The 14,617-nt window shown below is 35.1% G+C and overlaps 2 protein-coding genes across 2 annotated transcripts; both read left to right on the forward strand.

Moving 5' to 3' along the window:
- Positions 1 to 1,243: 1,243 nt before the first annotated feature.
- On the forward strand, positions 1,244 to 6,908 carry TRIADDRAFT_25999 (uncharacterized protein; the record flags this gene model as incomplete). Its single annotated transcript, XM_002112317.1, has 11 exons — positions 1,244 to 1,346; positions 3,347 to 3,427; positions 4,485 to 4,550; positions 5,297 to 5,362; positions 5,583 to 5,656; positions 5,754 to 5,838; positions 5,913 to 5,969; positions 6,062 to 6,145; positions 6,309 to 6,374; positions 6,483 to 6,562; positions 6,720 to 6,908. The coding sequence occupies 11 exons, from the start codon at positions 1,244 to 1,246 to the stop codon at positions 6,906 to 6,908; spliced, it is 951 nt and encodes a 316-aa protein (XP_002112353.1).
- Positions 6,909 to 10,295: 3,387 nt separating this feature from the next.
- On the forward strand, positions 10,296 to 12,722 carry TRIADDRAFT_24800 (uncharacterized protein; the record flags this gene model as incomplete). The annotated part of the gene is made up of 2 exons (XM_002112318.1): positions 10,296 to 10,653; positions 11,380 to 12,722. The coding sequence occupies 2 exons, from the start codon at positions 10,296 to 10,298 to the stop codon at positions 12,720 to 12,722; spliced, it is 1,701 nt and encodes a 566-aa protein (XP_002112354.1).
- Between the last annotated feature and the right edge of the window lie 1,895 nt (positions 12,723 to 14,617).

Consider the following 14,617-nt stretch of genomic DNA (forward strand, 5'->3'; position numbering starts at 1 on the left):
TTCAGTTGGATGATGGCATGATTTTGGCAATGGATTAGTCCATTGCCAAGCTTGCAAGGCCATCATCACCAACAACATTGTTGTCGGTAGCGACGGCGGCAACGATGCTAGCAAGCAAGAGGAGAAATCGATTTTACATTATTTTTTTTTTTTTCTTTCCGCTGCCATCGACTGCATTCAGTCCTACCTTGGATAATTCACCAGTAGGGACTTGGAAGAGAAATTGTCTACTACAACAAGTCCCTAACAGTAGTAATCATCAAGAGGAGAAATGAATTTTTCTCTCTTACCGCTACTAATCTTGTAGTCGATCATGGCGTTGGATGAAATGACTGTAAGCAGACGATGACATTACTTTCGATTGGATAGAAAGTCCATTCCCTAGCTTGAAATTTATTTTTCTTGCTTATCCTAACAACGATACGATGGGATGTTAGACTAGCCAATAATGATGACGAGTCTAATCGGGGTAGAAAGAACCAACCATAGCAGTTGAAGATGAGCATGAGTATTGCAAATCCATTTCCACACTTGATCGCCAAAAGATCGCTGTCAGTCACGATAGATCAAGAAGAAAGGGCCGAGAAAGTGATTTATTTTCCTAACCTTGACAATCACGGCATTGATCAGACTCGTTATAAGTTTGCAATCATTGCACAGGGCGGCGTAGTACTCATAATCCATCATTGCGGCCATGATGTTGTATTTGTTTTCAATTTCCATCTTGAAATAAAATAACATAGCCGTCGGTAGCGGCAAGGATAACCATCATGAAGGACTGAAAGTCACTTTCTACCATCAATCAAAATCACTGCAGCAATGACAACGAAGATGTAAAGTGTCAACAAGCTTACAAATGATAATTGGATAATAAGCATAATTGTGGATTGCATTTCAAATGGATTTCTATGCATGCCATGTAGCGAGGACATGGCTATCCATCACGATAACGTTTCGCCTTAGCTTAACCATCAGGATGAGAAATGAATTTTTTTCTTTCTTTCTCATGTTAATCCATGCGCTGCCTATCTTGACTAATCTCGTACTTTCATTCAATGTTGTCTGTCTACATCGGCAACCGATTTACTGTAGTGGCCATAACTTCATGTCTTGCTCTGTCTTGATAGAACAGTCGTCGTCCTTCATACAGTCAAGAAAATGAATTTTTTTGATTTATTTTTATTTTCATTCTATGTCCAGTATTACAGCGTTGAAAGCCAGCCATTTTATTGGAAAGAACAAAATGGGTCAAACATTATCCGAGCCAATAACCGAAAAAACAACGACGATATCCTATAACGCAAACTACCAAGTTGCATCATCTTGTATGCAAGGATGGCGAGTACGTATCCTTTCATTTCCAATAGTCAACAACAGCATGATACAAGTAATTTAGTTTTTAACCTTATTCCTGTATTATATATTCTCCTTGTTCTGATCGTAGTCATCGTATTTATGTTGTTGGTTGAAAAAAAAAAGGTCTAACCTACTTGACCCACAGTTCATTGCATTGCGTTGAAAATGTGTTCAAACAGCGTGATTACCTCCACGCATTGGATCATGTTTTTTCTCATTTCTATCAAGGATACGATAAAACTCTTATCCAATGAACCAGTTCAATAGTTATTTCATTCCATACTAGTACCTTATGGATGGATAATTTTTCTTGATGATTGCTCATAACTGTCCACGTAGTCGACCATCGATGAACGAGAGTGATTCATTTTATTGCCGTGCCATTACCGCCGACCAATGCTCTACTTTGGAGGAAATAATTGGAGGGGAAATAGCCTCGTTGTAGCGTGATTGCAGTGTCATTTCGATTGCTATGGCTTGTTATTCTATCAGAATAATCCATCAACTCAATCGTCATTGAATTTGTCTAGTACCTTGCGATAGTTCGAATTAATAATTGTGAACCTTAATACGAGAATAATATCCGCGTAGTCAGCCAAAGATGAAGGATAGCCATCAGTCCTATTGACATACTGATCCATTCTCGACTTTCAATTTAATTCAATCAATGGGGAAATAGCAATACTGTAAAGCCATTGCAGTAGAATAAATTCCACATGGAAAGACTTTTCTATTATAGAGTAAAAATGAATAACGATGATGATTGAAATGAATAGAAAGTAAATTAAAATAGACTACACCTTCCTTCATTACCACGTAGCCATCATACGGCCATTTTGCAAAGCAAGCCCTCCAACATCTTGCCATACTAGATATTAATGCAGCCGACTGGTCGATGGTAAATTAATAAAATTGGCTCAAATACCTCCTATCGATAGAGAACGATTCTCTATCAATACCTTTGCAATGATTTGAAAATTACGGTATGGAATACATGTGAAATGGAATCCAAGTCCTACGAAGTTGTAAAGTACAAGCCATTCCCTATCAATGATCGTTTCATAAGACGGCCATCATCAAGCCTTACTACAAATGGGTTGCAGTCTAAACCTCCCTGTAGTCCAAGCTCGATACCATCCCCAATAAATGCTTATTCTACTGTATTTCCTATTGCTTTCATAAAGTGTTCATTTTGCTAAACTAGCTTAATAATACATCAAGGTTGCTACTATAGATGCTATCCCTAAAGCATGATGAACTAGTTTCTTTTTGCTTCATCAAGCCCCTATTTTATCAAATATGGCTTAATACTTGTAATACGGTCATCAAAATGACTCTACTATTTGCAATAGTCCAATGTAGATGTCGCCCCGAACTGATCATTTTCTTATTCCTTTTACTCCATCAACTTGTAATTGTATGATAGCAGCTTAGAATGCAATCATCAAGTTTACTGTAGCCCAAATATGTCATGCCTAATAGACCCTTGATTGATTTCTTGTTTGCTTTATCAAGCTCCAATTTTATCCAACATTGCATCATAATACGTGTATATCAAAGTTGCTACTATGGATGGTAGTCCCCCCAAAATGGAAAGGCTATTCCTAGCTGCTTATTTTCTTATTTCTCGTTGAACTGAATTGATCCAGTTGCAATTGTGTACAGTAATTGAAGAATAGCAGCCATCAAGCTGACTGCAATTGACTGCAGCCCAAAAACGGACATGCTATTCCTAAAAACGCATTCATTTTTCTTTCCGCTTTATTTCATCAAACTTGCTTTATAGTGCTGTCGTTAATGTTGTTTGCTATTGACTGTAAAGTCGCTTGCCATCGCTAGCTGATCATTTCTACTACGTAGCATCTACCAACTATCGTAGGCAGCAAAATTTGCAAGTAAATCTACGCGACATCCATTAGTGTATTGCATTTTTTGATCTTGCCTTGTTTTGGAATGCCCAATTCTCCTTAACTCAATGCAACAATCATAGACATGGAAGATGCCCATACTATTGATCTGAATTTGAATGGTGGACAAGATGTATTTTTTGGCGTTTATGATGGCCATGGCGGTAAGTTATTAATGTTTACCATTGAATCAACAATATATTTTGCGATAGTCTTTCACTATTCGATACGATTAGAGTACTGTAGCAATCTCCAACTTCATTATGAATCCACTTTTGGAGATGAACTGACTCTATACAGCAAGCACGTCTGTCTAAAAGGACATTAGATATATCAAAAGTCTGACATGATATGTAGATAGAATCGATCCCTTGAGCTATGGAAGAGTTTCTTCATGATCAGCAATGATACACGCCATGATAGTCTGCGTAAAGTGCTTGTCGACCACGTCAATGTTGTCCTTCCTTACAAGATGTAAAATATTGCCTTTTGGCTAAACGATTGCTAAGAACAGAAACGCCTTCCTGAGCTGTTCTCTTCTTACTCCAAACGTTAAGCCACGAAAAGATACTGTGCAAGTAACTAAAGAAGATGCTGAATTTCCTCTTATCAACAACTCATTCTACAGTAAAGTAAAAGCAGGACGCTGTAGTGTAATCAGATAAATAGTAATAATTAATTATACATCGGTTTTACATAGTATATAAAACCGCCTATCTCGATGGTGATGACAAATGCAAAATGAGTGGAAAGTAGTCCTAGTTCCAATGGATGGATTGACTATAAATGAAATGGAATCCTACTTTCCATCAACACTATTAACAGATATTGACTAATGGATAATCCCTATCCAACTTAATCTATTGTTACCGCCTAGAATATATTGACCATAGAATAGAGTATCAATGCACTGCCTTTATCAATAAATAGGTGAAATTGATTTTTCACAAACTTTGTAGATTTGCTGAGTGAGCACAATAATTGCATATGCTGAATTGAAAAATGTAAATAGAATCACTTGATTAAATAAGATATACAAGTATAAATCCGATTTTACTGCTAGGCGTAGAGTTCCTAATGCTTCTTCCATCAGTATTACCCTCTTTTAACAGACATATGGTGATCATCTGTCGATCTTGAATTTTGTAATAACAAAAATTGTCATAACAACATATTTTAACTTTTAATATATTAATCCTCCATCTTGATATCACTTTGTAGGTGCTCGTGTCGCTAAATATGCAGAAAGTCATGTCCATAAAGTTATTGTTAAGCAACCAGAGTTTGGTAAGAAAATAATACAATGTTATTATAGTGTTATTTTTCTAATATTATGTTCATGCGTTCAATTTTGTACAATCATGAAGTAACACTATACATCCTTTTAAATTCTTGGCTTCTGTTTCGTGACAAATAGAAGGATAATCATTATTAGAGCAAAATGAAAGCAATTCAATGCCATAGTAGTGTAGATGTTCAAATTTTGATTCCATGTTATACTACTTCTACCTTCTATTATTTACTGCTATCTGTATCATTAAGTGTAGCATGATGTGCTATCCTTGCACTACTCTATGTCTAGGGGATAATTATCGTACGGTTGAGGTAGCGGATAACGAAACGATCATAATTCAATAATATGTTTTTAATATTAGAATTGCTATAATAAGATTATATAACGTAATAATTATTAATTGTAATGATACAGGAATAAGAATGAAATTTGAAAAATTACAATCAATCACATACCTTAATTAATAGCGATTAACTTTGTACGTTAGACTACAATATTATTACACCGTACATCAGTACTTTGGTAATAGTAGTCAAGTAAATATTGAACGTAATTCGCCCAACTGCCTAAATCAACGCCTTACAGCCTCAATTCAAGTACAAATATTAAAAATCAACAGTACTTGACATAATCTTAACTGTTTTTGTTCTTTAAACATTCACTCAATGGAACTGTCTTTGTTAGTTTAATGCTGTTGTAGGGTATCATTAATATCGACTGTGTATTGATATATTTCAAGGACGTGGTAATGTTACTGAAGCTATCAAGAAGGGTTTCTTGGAAGTAGATGAATTAATGCAGAGAGGTACGATTAATGCAATACTTGTCTATTTATATGGATGGCATATTACTTGGTAGGGTAATTAAGCCAATGATATCGTTAGTGTAACTTTGTACCTCGTCAAAATTGAACGTATTAAAAAATGGTCGTAACATGATTATCATTTCAAAAGTATACAACTCCTAATGAATATGGAATACCTTCACTAACAGCGTATAATAATCATAATGTATGATAATTTTAGATGACAATTTTACCGACGAAGTATCTGGCACTACTGCTGTAACAGTACTCATTAAAGATGAAAAACTATACTGCGTAAGTTGGGACATGATAAATCTGATGCTTGTGATCATGGTATTCATTGGGCACAAGTCCAATTAAATCGTCACCCTAATAACTGTATATTCTGCAGGGAAATGTAGGTGACTCCAGGGCTATAGCATGTGTCGATGGCAAATTGGTACCACTCTCTTTCGATCATAAACCAAACAATGAAGGTAACTAACTCACTTATAATTTATTCTTTACAAGAATTGATCTGTAATAATTGAACACTTTATTTTCTATGTAGGAGAGTCAAGACGTATTATTGCCGCTGGAGGATGGATAGAATTTAATAGAGTTAACGGTAAGATATTTTTCAATGGTATAATACATTGATGGCAATGATGAAAATGTAGTTTATTAACTTATTATAGATACATTTGGTTACATGTATAGGTAGTTTAGCCCTGTCCAGAGCTCTTGGTGATTTTAGTTTCAAAGGAAATAAGACCAAGAATGCTAAAGAACAAATGGTTACTGGTAAGCACTTGAAACTGCGTTTGCATCAATATTATAATAATGTACTTTAATTACTCAATAATACAAGTTGTTGGATGTATTCACTCTAAAATTTGTGAATATTTTATTTTGACTTGTTGCTCTACATTTAATCCATAAAATTTGTATCAAAAATTTTCTATAGCTTTTCCCGATGTAATTGATCACGATGTAACCAATAAATACGAATTTATAGTTTTGGCCTGTGATGGTAAAGAGTAACAATATTTTATCGGTGTAGAAAATTTTAAAATTGTTTAAATCTGTTCTATCTCTTACGTTTGTACAATCGTATTCATATGAATCTCCTTTCTTTTAGGTATTTGGGATGTATTGAGTAGTGAAGAAGTTCTTGATTTTGTTAGACATAGGATATCAGAGCAGAAACCATTGCAGCAAGTAAGAGGCACTACTAATACTTGTTATCTATAATGCTATGTTGTTAAGGTTTACATGCTAAATGTTACAACTGCCTTTGAGTTAGACTCATTTTTGACGCTATTAGTAAAAAATATTGTATAAAATAAAAACATATATTCAACATTTGTTCCTAAAGATTTGTGAAGAATTGTTAAGTCGTTGCTTGGCACCTGATTGCTTTATGGGAGGACTTGGGTGCGATAATATGACAGTAATCATTGTATGTTTCTTGAATGGTGGTACCTACGAAGCATTAGCGGCAAGATGTCGAAGTTCAAGAGCAGCCAACGGTAATGAAAATGTTGTAAAACCGTCTGATAACTAATTTATCGGAAAGATATTGCTAAACAGATATGACACTGTATTAGCCTAAGAAAGAATATGACCGCTGAATTTGGCTTAACTAAGCACTTAACTGCTAATTTCAATTTATCATTTAAAAAATATCAAAACATCATTAATTTAATTTAATGGTTACCAGCTAGCATGAACTATCGACAATTTTTGTATCATACGTATTAGGCCACTGTAATGAAGTTTACAATTGCATACATAAATACTGTCAAAATTCTATAGCTACTGCCGATGAGTTTAACATGTACATGCTGTAATATCATGTCATTAGGTAATAACAATTGTATGTGGCTACATAGCTTATTATTTAGCATTGCAATATTATTAGATTTTATTAAGAACGGAAGCAAGCTAATGTTTTTTTTTTTTCTTACAAAATTGATGTAGTACAAATTGCTTTTTCTTACCTAGAAATGTGATAATGCTCTATTTAAGGCTTGGTAACTAGCCCTAAATCTATTTCGAATGAAGGAGACTGCGTCAATTATCAAGGACGTCTAACATATTAGATACCTTATTGAAGCTTACTGAATTTAATTATTGTTGCATCATAAGTGAGATTCTACTGCAAACGTAATGATGCTATCCTTGGTTGCATTCACTATTAATACATTATTATTAAGGATTACTGTTGATTTCTAATATGTCATTGAAAAATTTGTGATAAATTTTCTCTGAAACAGATTTTATGTTCTTGAATTGCTGACATTATTTTATAGTGCTTTTCTAATGCCAGGTTTATGTTGTTCCACTACATATATAGTGTCTTTCATGAAACACATTCCAAAATATTGATATTATGTTTATGTACGATGTATGAGACAGCCTAGTTTTCATTGGTACCCAACGTTAACAATGATGAAAATGAATGGTCAAAAATTGCTTTAATTAATGCTTTATACTTATTGATGAGTGATAATATCGTAAAACAACGAACTAGAGACATTTCTAATCAACAGAATCAGTTATTGAGCAACAACGCCATAAGCTATAATCCAGTGAATTTGTGTTGATGCATTCATGATTGCTTTGGGCAGTAATATCGTACCTATTTACAGGTAAAAGAAAAACTTTTACCTACCGCCATTAGTTTATCCACGACCAGTTTGATACTACTGTACTACTTCTACTGATATTTGTACTAACATTTGCAAAGTGCCAAGATTACTGCAGTACTTATGACGTAGAATAGTCATGTTAGGACCGTAGGGAAGCATCTTTATGGTCAAGACTTTAGACATATACCACAGCTGGTACTGCCTTTTCCAAAGTGCTAAGATTAGTGCAGTTTGAAGGCACCCAATAGCTATGCAAGGACCATAGGCAAAACGCTTTATGGTTAGGACTTTCAAGTGGAAGTACAACCTTCATATCTTGATAAGTACTGCATGCATTAACTAGCCAACTAATCTACTATGCAATCAGTTCACTGACTAGCAAACAAAATCTCGCAGCCAGTTAGCCATTTGCTGAACTCTACCCAATACTCTAGATTGATAAAGTAGAAGCCGATTTTTTGGTAATATCATTACGGCCAAGCGGAGAGTACAGTAGGAGGGGAAAAGTATGTATACCTCCGGGAATCAGCATTAAACGTAGATGGTCCCCGTCGACTTTAAAATGGTGAAAGATCTTTGATAAAAAAAGTTTTAACCTGTAAACTCTATAAAGCCACATTCAAATTGGGGCGATAATGCGCCAGTTATGTATCTGATATGGGGCCATGTATGCCAAACGGGCAATGTAGAAAAATGCAAATAACTTCTAATGCCAAAACTACCCTAACATATCTTGACTAAAACTAAACCCTAAACCTCCCCCAACCTTGACATACTCGTATATACAGTACAAATGCCATTTCGATATTTATGTCTAAAGTCATCGATTGATACGTTTTGTGGAGAAATGCGCGGGTTTCCACTTGGCTACAAATTGATTCATTACACTAGATAGCAATCATTCATTTCTGTACGCTTTGCCATCTCTCAATCTGCAGAATGAATCAACATGGCGTACAGTACTGTCAAAAAGTGATGGCATGGCTACAAATAAGGTCTTGCACTAGTGTTTCACAGATTGAACTCGAGCCGGATTAAAAGAATAGAATTATCTAGTGGATTCTATCCGAGTTGTTGCTTTCTTCAGCTCAATACGTCAGAGTACATGTCGAAATGTTCTACTAACCGAATTGCGGATCGACGGATTAGCGCATTTTGAGTTGAAGAAGAAAGCATTAAATGGCGTACAGTACCATCAAAAAGTGATGGCATGGCTACAAGTAAGGTCTTGCATTAGTGTTTCACAGATTGAACTCGAGCCGGATTAAAAGAATAGAATCATCTAGCGGATTCTATCCGAGTTGTTGCTTTCTTCTTCAACCCAATACAGAGTGCATGTCGAAAAGTTCTAATGACTGGATTGCGGTTCGACGGATTAGCGCATTTTGAGTTGAAGAAGAAAGCATTAAATGGCGTACAGTACTATCAAAAAGTGATGGCATGGCTACAAATAAGGTCTTGCACTAGTGTTTCACAGATTGAACTCGAGCCGGATTAAAAGAATAGAATCATCTAGCGGATTCTATCCGAGTTGTTGCTTTCTTCTTCAACCCAATACAGAGTGCATGTCGAAAAGTTCTAATGACTGGATTGCGGTTCGACGGATTAGCGCATTTTGAGTTGAAGAAGAAAGCATTAAATGGCGTACAGTACTATCAAAAAGTGATGGCATGGCTACAAATAAGGTCTTGCACTAGTGTTTCACAGATTGAACTCGAGCCGGATTAAAAGAATAGAATCATCTAGCGGATTCTATCCGAGCTGTTGCTTTCTTCTTCAACTCAAAATGCGCGAATCCGTCGATCCGCAATCCAGTCAGTAGAACTTTTCGACATGTACTGTTCTGTGTACGACGAATTTGGAGAATAACGCTTTCACTTTCAACGCAATCTGTGCAAGAAATGGACACCGTACGTCAACTCTAATGACGGATTCGCGTAAATGGACTCGTCTGCTATCGTTTGATATGCAATTTGTTCCAGTTCTGAGCCTTTTTATGATTTTATTTTGGTTTAAATCAGGAAATTGGGTCAGGAAATCGCTCACTTTGGATCATGGACTACCCGAACCTTTCTCAGGTCTAATCCTGAGTGTAGTCCAGTACTACAGTGTACAGTGTACAGTGTACAGTGTATAGTACTGTACCTGGACTTGGAAAAGCTCAATCCGAGATCGAGTATCACTACTCTGGCTGTACTGTGTACTGTATAATAATCGTGTATTGACTGTGGGTAGTTCCAAGCCAAGGTGCATTCCCTTTGGATAATTTTGCTGCCGAGGGAAATCATCAATTTGCCGCCATGTCTGAGCTACTGAGGAGAGAAACATTACGAAAAAGAAATCTTTTCCAAAGTGTACGCCAAGATGATGAACTTGAAATCCCATTCTGGGATATTGTCGTCATTACCGCGTCTGATAGTGAACAAGAAGTGGCTTATATGGCTCAATTGCAGGCGAAAATGGGGTGTGAACTACCGGCATCAGTCAAGTATCATGTCTTCCCTGATCCTGTTGGTTTAAAGATCGGCAATGGTGGATCGACTATGGCTGCTCTTGATAATCTAGAACAGATATATGGCAAAGAATTGGATAATTATAAGGTCTTGATGATCCATGCTGGTGGCTATAGTCAAAGATTGCCTAGCGCTAGTGTGTTAGGTAAGGACTGTAATACCAGTTGCATCATGTATAGTAGTCAAACTTTCTCTTTTATCCACAATGTCTCCCCCAAATTTCCTTCAGTCCAATGGATACCAGAATCACTTGCCATTTAACAACAGGGACTGCAATCATACTGTATAAATAGTGTATGAACAACCTCAATTGAATGACAGGGTATCGTTATTAATAAACTGTTTGACCGGATACTAGGACAAGATCCATTCAAGCAATGCTTCATAATTTTTGATTAAAGAGCCAGTCACTGAAAGTAAAGTTGAATAGTTTACGAAAGTCTTGAAGAATAATTCATCTCCTATATCTTACAACTGTATGGCCTAGAAATGAATTGAATAAAACGACAATGGCTGTATTTTACAGCCAAGGGTCTAAAATTAAATAGTGCAATCAACAGAGCTACAACACATTACACCAAAGATCATAAAATGAACCCTGAAGTAACAATAGCCAACCATCGTGAAAATAAACCTAAATCACTATTGTTATCAAGTTATCATTGATATCGACATGATTTTAATAATGAAATAGTAGCTCAATTGACTAGAGTATCAAATTGATATTCTTCAATATTCCATGATGTACACTTTGGCAGCAGTAACCAAGAAAAGAGTAAAATGTTTACTCTATCAGTAGTTGACGATCAATTAGTCAATCAATTATATTGTATAAGTAACCAATCAATTTATTTTTTCAAACTGATTGTAGGAAAAATATTTACGGCTTTACCATTTGGAAATCCTCTATATCAAATGATTGAAGCAAAACTGATGATGTACATTGATTTTCCTTCACGAATGAAAGCTGGAGTTTTTGTAACTTGCGCCGATGACATCGAATTATTTACTATCGATGGAAACTGGGATTTTTATCAACCAGGATTTACTGCTCTAGGCCATCCTTCTCCGTTAAAAATTGGTACTACTCACGGTGTTTTTGTGTTAAATGCAGAAGACAATAAAAGTGACTCCGAATTTAGCGTTCAATCGGCTAAATGTCGTCGTTTTCTACACAAGCCTAGTATTGAAGTAATGCATCGGGAAGGAGCTGTGGTTGATGCCGATACCGTCTTTACTGATAGTGCTTACTTTATGGACCGGAATACTGCTAAACTTCTACTAAAGTACTACCTCAATCATCGACCTTTACAATGCGAAATCGATGCTTATGGTGATTTCTTACAAGCTCTAGGATCTGAAGCCAACGATGACTATACTCATAACACCAGCAATATCACAGACGTAACCGAGACGATCGTTCAGACTAGAAAGGAAATTTTTCAGTGGCTAAAAGGCACTCAACTGAATGTTTTGTTGTTTAAAAATTCAGTTTTTTATCATATTGGCACAACGTTGGAATATCTCAATCATTACTGCAATAATACTGATTTCCAATATGAATTAAGCTGTCACCCGATGGTAATGACTGTGGGCAAAAATGCTCTTACTGATGCATCATGTCCTGAAGTTGGCTCACGATGTAGCATTATACACTCTAAAATTGGCAAAAATGTTCAATTGTATGGTGAAAGCATCGTCGAATATTGCTTAATCGAAAATGACGTAACGATCCAGCCGAATTGCATCTTAAGTAATATTCATTTATCATCCAATCTGACAGTTCCAGAAAATTCCTTTCTCCATAGTGTGGCAGTGAAACAAGGAACACAAAAATATTTTGTAACTGTTGCCTACTCTGTTGGAGATAATATTAAGAAATATACATCAAATATATCACAACTAGATACATTGAATTATGCTGGACGAAAGATAAGTCATGTTATTCGTAATGTTTTAAATTTAAATCCTGCAGATATCTGGACGAATGGAACCAAAATCGATTTGTGGCACGCTAAGTTATTTCCATCATATAAGTCACATCGAGATTCTGTTGAATTCGCAGTTAAAATGCTAAATTATGTGCAAACTGATCGTAGAATAGATTTAGATAGCATACCAAATCGACTATCCATGGCAGATGTGATCAAACAAAAAGATGTTTTAAGCATTTTAAATTATCGACGTGACCTGAAAGCAATGGTCATAAGTTGAAAATCGTTATTATTTTTGCGGCTAATGAAACTTACTATCTTGTAGTAACTTATATTCCGCACTTATTTCTATCATCATTATCATCTTTGAAGTTGTAACTATCCCGATACACTAAAACAATCCTATGAAGATTTTCAGCATTTAATGTTCAATGTAAATCTTATGTAAATTTATTTAAAATATATACTTTCATTGTGACCTATTACCGTGAACAGGTATCACAAGATAAGATTGTAACCTTCTTAATCTAATTATATCTTATTGGCACTGTTATTTTTTATTTTTTCATACAAATGTTATTGGACCATGTTCTAGCATAAATAGTGATCATTTTGTATTAGCCTTGGCGTCCAAGAGGACTCATTATTATCAATACAATATAGCGATATGATTAGGGTTGATTAATTTTGGTGGTAAACTAATACCGCTGACTTGGATAATTTTACATCTTCTTTAACATATGTAACATCAATTACTGTATAGGACGATTCCATTTTTTATAATTTTTCATTGGGTAGCCGATTTTGCTATCCTACAAAAAGAAATGATACTCTAAATTAGTACCTTACGAAATTTTGATCTGGCAGGTTTTTACCACAGCAAACAATTAATGAACTTAGACGACATAGAATGAAATCTTTAATATTGCTCTTATATTGTTAAGACTATATTGAAGATTTTGTACTACATCAATGAAGAATAAAACATTGCAACCTTCCATAACCATTACACCATACAATCTGTTCGCTATCAAGTCAATGAGAGTGAAATGATGACTTATGTAGCTTTAACACGAAATGGCTTTCAAATACTATGAACAATTGTATGTTATATTTCATCATCATATGATCCTTATGTGGCTAGCAATGAAAGTTACACTGATGTAGAGCAGGCAATTTGAACATGAATCAAAATAGATCTGTGAAACTATCGACATTTTTGTCGCTTCTATTTTGTCTCTTGGGGAAATTATTCAGTATGACTGTTAAAACGAGTGTCAATATTATACAAGCAGATTACTACTGAAAACGACCAATTCCTTTCTATACTTTGTAGCCTATAGACTGTCTTGTCACGATACAAAAAATAACAGTAATTGAAATACTACTCAATGGTGCGATAAATTTAATCCAATTTGCTTACCATAGCAATGGTAATTTCCTAATCGGGTGTAAGCCTACGCTTTTATCCGTATTAGGCTTGCATAGAATTGATACCTTACTAAACTGAAAGAGCTTCCATACTTTATCCGTTCATTAATAATAAATTAATTAATTTATTTTATAGGGATTCAACGTATTGTAGTAAGTTAGCACTGTCTTTATTCAGAATCTTTATCTTAAATCAATAGATAACCTCATCAACCCTAAATGTAAAATGGATCAGTCAATATTAATCCTACGGTTCATTCTAAGGTATTACCGGCTACTTCTACAGTATCTGTAGCACCAACGGGCGATTTAAAGATTTAAGGCTATTTCATCTCTTTTAATTAGACTTTAAATTATATCATTAGACTAACCCTCAAGCCCAAAAATGCCCCGTCTACACGTTACGAACTATCTAAAATTGATAATTCTATTCTAAAAAAAATCGAAACAAATGTGTATATATTAACCACAGTGTGATGATTTTAATTGACCCGTATTTTAATTTACCTAGCCAAGCTCCTATTGCGGTTAACATTAAGTAATACTTTCCATTATCATAAATTGAATGAAAGTAATTTATATTCTTCGTCATTAAAAGCGAATCACACTACTTGTCACTAGGTGGAGGCTTTTTCAACTGTTTTCCAATAATTTTTTAGTAGCCGTACAATTAGCAATAGAGAACAACTATATGATTGAATCTACTTGACGCAGCAGGTAGGCAATCTTTGTAAAAAAATAATG

The sequence above is a fragment of the Trichoplax adhaerens genome, genomic scaffold (assembly GCF_000150275.1).
Source record: "Trichoplax adhaerens TRIADscaffold_5 genomic scaffold, whole genome shotgun sequence".
Taxonomy (NCBI): domain Eukaryota; kingdom Metazoa; phylum Placozoa; class Uniplacotomia; order Trichoplacea; family Trichoplacidae; genus Trichoplax; species Trichoplax adhaerens.